Below are 7,530 nucleotides of genomic sequence, written 5' to 3'. Positions count from 1 at the left end.
TATCTAAATTTTATTTTATTTCCTCATTTTGAATTTAAAAAATCTAAATTTTGTTTTAAATGATTATAGTTATATATGTTTTCCTTCTTTAGTGTTAGTCTCAATTTATCAATTAAATTAGTTTTTTTGTTTTTAAAATTTTAAAATTTATTAAGCCGGATTTTGAATCCTACAACTTTACCTGTGAATTTTGATTCTTGCGAGTTTATTGAATAAGAAACGGCGGAAAAAGTATTTTTAGCTCAAATTCACAAGAAAATAGAGTATTTTTAATAGTTAACTTCCTTTCTTTTCGATAAAGAACGTTTGTTTTGTCTTTTTTATAAAAATTATTTTTATAATATAATATAATTTTATGTAAAATATTACAAGGAAAATTTTTATAAAAATTTAAAATATAAATTTGATTTGAATAACTATTTTTAAAATGTCATTTTTGATATTTCATCAATTTAATAAAAAAAATTGAATATCAAAATTTTAAAAAATCACTTGATTTTAAAACTATTTCAAATAGCTTTCATAAAAATCATTTTTAAAATATAATATTTTGCAAATTTTGTAATTTTGAATATGTTTTGATTTTCGATAATGTTTATGTTATAGGATGTCAAAATTAATCTTTCAATTTAAAAAAAAAAACAAATATAAAAAATTGTAATATTTTAAAATTTCATTTTACAAAATTCATTTTATAAAATTCATTTTTAAAAATATAAAGAAAAAATCCATTTTTTAAAACTATAATAACCAGGTCCAAAGTTTTCTAATATAAAGGCTTTATTCTTTTATTTACTCCTTTTTTTTACAAACTGAAACTTAACTCATATCATTAACCAAATAATGTTTAATACAAGGAGGAATCACAAATAAAACTACGTCTAGACCGAGAATCAGCCGCCTTCGCTAAAGTGTGAGCAACCGTATTCGATTGGCGCTTAACAAACTCTAGATAGACAAAATAATAAAACTCATAAATACCATTATTATTGGACTGAATAGCTTGAGTCACTCTTTGGGATTCACTTTCGAAGGTAACATTTTCCAATTGCATTGCTATAGAACCATGAATTGCCTCTTTGAGAGCCAATGCTTCTGCTTCTAGAATTGGATGGGGACCGAAGTCCCATGCTACACCTGCAAAGACAAATTTACCCAAATTATCTCTCACACACCAGCCCTTATTTGTAGTGCCACGAGTTATGTTAAACTTGCATCTACGTTGCATTTCAACCTCCTTTGTTCCGGCGGACACCATGTCGTTAGAGAAGGGTGGGCATTCTCTCTATCCTGGTTCTCTTGAGCTGTAAACCAATCATGTCAATTACAATAAGCCTATAAACCAAGTTTAGATGTTTCCTTTTGCTCATTATTCCAAATCAGATTATTTTTATTCTTCCATATCACATCTAACATAAATGCTACTCTTTTTGTCGTCTTCTTATCCTCATGACTACAAATTTCGAGGATCAAAGATTTAGCATCATCAAAAGAATGTAAATGGGGTTCAATAATATGCAACAAACTTGTTGTCCTCCAACACTAAGTAGTAACATCACATTCAAAGAGGACATGCAAGTCATCTTCTATAAAATTCTCACAAAACTCACATTCTGAAGGACACTGAACATGATATTGTTCGAGTCTCAATCTAGTCGGTAGGCAGCCCTTACATATTCTCCATAATAAATGTTTAACTCTAGGAGGTTCCTTAATATTCCAAAGACTACTCTAATCCCCATCCACACTTGTAAAACCCGAGTTACCTTGAGACTTCCACCACAATCTATAACCATATTGCCCACTATAACACCCATTTTGCTCTTCTTTCCGATTCCACTTGTCTTCCCCCACTTCTTCAACTAATAGGACTTGCATAATTTCTTTTGCCACTACATAATCAAACATCTCTCTTATCACTTAAGCATTCCATTGTTTAACATTAGGTAATAAGAGGTTATGAACAGTAATGTCGTACACACCTTGTCTTTGAGGACCATTCAAAGACCCTTTTTTTGCCTCGAAGCCAAGGTGTATTCATCACTGTAATGTTACTTTCATCTCCAATACTCCACATGCAACCAAGCGTTAGGATTTTCCTAGCTTGCCAAAGGCTTCTCCAGATAAAACTCATATTATTACCCAGATTAGCTTCAAAGAAAGATGTTCTAGGAAAGTACCTATATTTGTATATTCTGGATACAAGAGATTGCGGTTTTCCCAAAAGATGCCACCCTCGCTTAGCCACCATAGCCAAATTAAAGGCTCAGATATATCAGAAGGCCATCCCCCCCCTCATTCTTGTTACCTGTCAACTTATCCCACGACATCCACCTGATACCTCTGTTATTATTGCCCCTGCCCCACCAAAAGGAATTAAGCATCTTTTCAATTTCGTTCATAGTTCCATCAAGTAGGATGAAGATACTCACAATATAATTCAGAATAGATTTGAGGATTATTTTAATCATCACCTTTTTCCCCGCTTTTGATAATGAAATTCCCCACCACAAGTTAATATTCTTCCAAATTATATCCTTTACATGGTCAAAGGTTGCCTTTTTACTCCTTCTTATCAAAAAAGGAAGACCCAAATTGGTCCCAATTCCTAGAACATGTCGGACTCCCATTATGCTAGCAAGATCCTTCTGAGCTGGTCAACTAATATTCCTGCTAAAGAACACCTCAGACTTAGCCAAGTTAATTTCTTGACCTAAAGCTTCAGCATACTTTTTGAGAATCTCCATGATATTATGCACCTCAGATAAATTAGCCTTGCAAAAAAATAGTCGTCGTCAAAAAACAAGTGGGACACATTAGGTGCCTCTCTACAAATCTGAGCTCCGTGAAGATCACTCTAAGCAATAGCACCATTTATAAGAGTCGGTATACCTTCTATGATAAGTATAATGAGATATGGAGACAGTGGGTCCCCTTGTCCCAATCCTCTTCCTAGCTGTATGGGTCTAACACTATCCGCATTTACAAGAACATAATAACTCACCGACGTAACACACATCATCATCCACTAAATCCACCTTTCTGCAAAATCCAATCTATGAATCATCCCTTTCAAGAAACCCAAATCCACTCCATCATACGCCTTATTGATATCAATCTTTAGAGCCAACTGAGCATTATTACCTTTAGTCCTTCTCTTAAGGGCATGGATAACCTCGAAAGCGATCATAACATTATTAAAGGTAGATCGGCCTTCAACACTCTCTGATTGTTCCTCCGTCATACACTTATCCATATACTTTTTCAACATGTTAGCAAGGAGTTTAGAAACAATTTTGTATGCCACGTTACACAAAGATATAGGACACAAATATGTCATGTTGTTAGGGTTCCCACACTTAGTAATAAGACATATATTAGTATCATTAAGTGTCGGTGGAAGGAAACCTTTTTCCAACCAAATCTTCGCCTCTGTAAAAATATCATCACCATACTGAAGGAGAAGAGTGATCTAAAATGCAGCAGAATTTAAAAGTTTCTCCTTTAGTGATTCTTACGAATGGGCATGATCAGTGATAGAATCGTTACCTCTTGTGGCGATTGAAACCTTTGATGCAGATCTACGGAGCGATCACGAACGTCGAATGGTGACAATGCCTCTACTCAATCCACACGAATGGATTCCTTTAATCTCAATGCTAGCTGCTGCGAATGAAGGCTTTGAGTGAGAGAGAGAGAGAGAGAGAGAGAGAGAGAGAGAGAGAAAGAAACGAAATTACAATTGCACAAATGCTTCTGCACAAGGGTTCTATTTATAGAACCACTTGTGTGGGTTGCAAGCTAAAAAGCTCACTTAAGAGTATGTGGCCCATATCTTATGATATGCCAAAATCACTTAAGCGTGTGGTACCTTACCATATTTCGTATTCCACTTAAGTACACCGTACCTTACGATGTTCTATAATTCACTTAAGTGCATCGTACCTTACGGTGTTCCTTAGTTACTCTATCTCTCATCAATCCGTCATTTTGTGTGTGACCCTGTAGGTTTTCGTGACATTAGCAATTATATTAAATCACGTATGTAACATAATAAATAGTAACCGGTATCTAGCAACACATCACTGCTACCCAAGACATGAAAATGTCATGTGATCTGACAAATCCTTTTGTGATAATACTTATGTGTATAATTACTCTTTTGCCCTTATGTCTATATTGAACACAAGGCATAGACCGTGTCATCCTTGTCCAGTTCAATATTGAGCCCGTAGACATTTATCCTGTTACGCAGGATAGACAAATTCCATCTAGGTCACTCATGTCCCTTAGCATGCTTCGTGTAGTACCCATCAATTGTCTTTATGGTCATCCAGCTACGGATAATTTTTGATCAGCAATAAGGCACTCGACTCTACATCTAGGGTACATTATGGTTTCAGGTCAAAGGGTGGTATACGTCATTATCACCATGAGAATAACTTATGACTTAGCATAACATTCTATATAGTATTCTTATAGCGGGTCAATCCAGTATAAATATTACTCTCAATATTCATATTTATGTTTAAGACTTGATAACTCCTTATCCATGATCCATGAGATGTGATCATCAGTCTATATACATAAAAGTCTTAATGCTTTAATGTTATCCCACTTCACAACAAAGCTCGACTACGGATACTTTGAGAATAATGTCCTTATGTTTAATGGGATCTCATGATTAAGTCACACTTGATACATTAAACGGACTAGCTATTATAGGAACTTTATTAAACAAACATAATAAAGAAAAAGTTTTTTATTATTAATAAATAATTCGATACAAGTACCAAAAGTATTGGCCTCTAGGGCTTACACCAACACATACAAGTTCCAAAAATTCTGGTAGAAATCTGGGTTGAGACCATTCGGGCCGGAATACTTGTTTGAATGCATCTGAATTAATGCATTAATGCATCGTACAGTTCCTCTTTCGAGATTCTCGTTATTAACCTTTCATTTTTAATCTTTTTGTTGTTGTTAATTTTTTAGTATCTCTCTATTTCTAGTCTCTTATTTACTATCTTTTAAAAGATAAACATCTATATGTTACTCGGATGAATTTTTATTATTGTTATAAGAGTAAAAATACATTATTAATTTATTGAGTTTGAAAATGTGTTAATGATAGAAAATTTATTCTTACAATTTTGTAGTGTTTGTTTGAAGAGATTAATTACTATACACTGTCAGTGTAAAAAGTTTTACACCGTCGATTCATCACCATCATCCGTTTGTATTACTTTATAGATTTTTAAAATAAAAGTCAAACTCCTTTTAATATCCAACGTCTATAATTGAGTGATGGTGTAAAATTCTTTTACACTGACAGTGTATTTCAATTAATCTCTTGTTTGAAATAGTTATTTTTTATTAATTAATTTTATAGTATTAATATGAATCGTCTCTAATGATTTTTACTGTCTTATTTTTTTTACTTTTTTTATAATAATAAGAAACATAAAATATTTAAAAATATATAATTTTTGTTTATTATATATATATATTTATATATATATATATATATATATATATATATATATATATATATATATATATATATATATATTTATTTATTTATTTATTTATTTATTTATTTTCCAAAAATTCTAACTCCGTCCCTATTAGAAACTAGAAAGGTGAGTTTCTTGGTTTGACTTTTATTAAGATTTATTTAAGAAAATCTTTAAAATACAAGGATTTAAATGGAACATATATAATTATTCGATGCACTATCTATAAACTCTTTGATTGTCCATTTATTATTAATATATGGAGCTAGTTTCTTGAGATGATTGACATAAACCATGAACTTCATTGTTATTGACATATATAAACATGTTTTATGGGAAGAGATACCTCCTCTAAAATAAGTGGAACAAGTCTTTAAAATAATGTTTTTATGGTATTTATGTACTTCATTTGTGATTGTGTGATTAATTCAACCGTTGTTGGTCGATTATTGTCCGAAAGATTAATAAAATGGTTTAAATACTAGATTTATAATAAAATAAAAGGTATCGCACTGTTCCTTTGACGTTCAAAATTATTGATCGAGCATAAAGACAAAAATATAATATCTTAATAGTATGTCTCCAAGAATGACCCAAAAATATAAATGAAAAAAGATATCTTTTGTATAAAATAAATAATTTTGTCTAATATTTTAAAAATAATTTGAATAAATTCAACTATTTCGAATTTGTATTGTAAAAATCACTTTAAAAAACACATAGAAAAAAATTAACATTTTAAAAATATATCTCAAATAGGCCTAAATAAGGTAATGAACTTGCATGATCTAAAAAAAAGTAGAGTTAACAAGCAAAAACAGAAATTTATGTTAAAGTTAATAGTAATATTTCATCAATCAAAACATTTATGTAAAAGATATGGTCACACAACCAATAAAAGGCTAAATCAACCTAAAAGAGACAATATAAAAATGAAATAGGTATTTTTCAATATTGGAAATTAATATAATATATCAAAACTTTTGACTGAATTAAATTTATTTACTTTGATAAAAATTAATTATAACTTTCTACATATTTTGTGTGTAGTATATATATACCTAACTTATTAAGACTAACTCACACCAACACAATTCGTGAAGTTTAAGAAAATCATAGTTAAAATACAAACAACATAATGAAACTTCAATATGTTATTCTTATTAGTCTCGTTGTCGTTTTGGTTTCTGCAACCATGAATCAAGCTATAAGTTCCAATGGTGTGACTCCTATCGATGTCAATGATCCACATGCCATTGATATTGCCAAATTTGCTGTTAATGAGTACAACAAAGAAAGTAAAACGACCAAACTAAGTTTTGAGAAAATCTTAAATGGTGTACCTAAGACGACGTCTACCGGGACTATTTACCGTTTTACCCTTTCTGCCAGTGATGGTTCAACTTCTAACGAATATGGAGCTATTGTGTTGGAGAATCAACAGCACTCTTTGAAACTCATACATTTTGCACCTATTCATGCCTAAGTTGTTAAATATTTCTTATTAGAATTTTTATTTCATCTTCGTGTTTGAAATTATTGTACCAATAAAGTTTATGTTTTGTGTTTCAATAATGGATTGTTGATCTAAATAAATTTTAAGATCATTAACCTTTGTTCGAGCTTCTTGTGATTATTCTTTTTCAAAAAAGATAAATATTGGTGTTAGTAGACATTGTTAATAGTTTTGAGATAAAGTAAAATATAATTGATAAAACAAAACAAAACAAAAAATCTTTAACCATAAATCAATTGTGCTTAGAAACAGACACACGTTTTTATCAAATAACAACAATAACCACCTTTAAATATTTAAACATTATTGTAAGGCCATTAGTTTCAACATTTTTTAAAAATAATTTTTACAGTATTATAAATTTTCTTTTAAAAAAGTTTACAAAGAATTTTTTTAAAAACTTCTAACAAAAAAATGATTTAAATAGATTTTTTATAAATGTTATTTTAAATATATCAACTTTTGTTAAAAAAATATTTGATATTAAAGTGTTTTTTA

The 7,530-nt window shown here is 30.4% G+C and overlaps 1 protein-coding gene across 1 annotated transcript; it reads left to right on the top strand.

Moving 5' to 3' along the window:
* Window positions 1–6,604: 6,604 nt before the first annotated feature.
* LOC127115862 (putative cysteine proteinase inhibitor 7) lies at window positions 6,605–7,132 on the top strand. Its single transcript, XM_051047293.1, has one exon. It carries the CDS (start codon window positions 6,655–6,657, stop codon window positions 7,000–7,002), a length of 348 nt encoding a protein of 115 aa, XP_050903250.1. The 5' UTR covers window positions 6,605–6,654; the 3' UTR covers window positions 7,003–7,132.
* The last annotated feature ends 398 nt before the right edge of the window (window positions 7,133–7,530 follow it).

The sequence above is a fragment of the Lathyrus oleraceus genome, chromosome 1 (genome assembly GCF_024323335.1).
Source record: "Lathyrus oleraceus cultivar Zhongwan6 chromosome 1, CAAS_Psat_ZW6_1.0, whole genome shotgun sequence".
NCBI lineage: Eukaryota > Viridiplantae > Streptophyta > Magnoliopsida > Fabales > Fabaceae > Lathyrus > Lathyrus oleraceus.
This window is presented reverse-complemented; position numbering and strand designations above follow the sequence as displayed.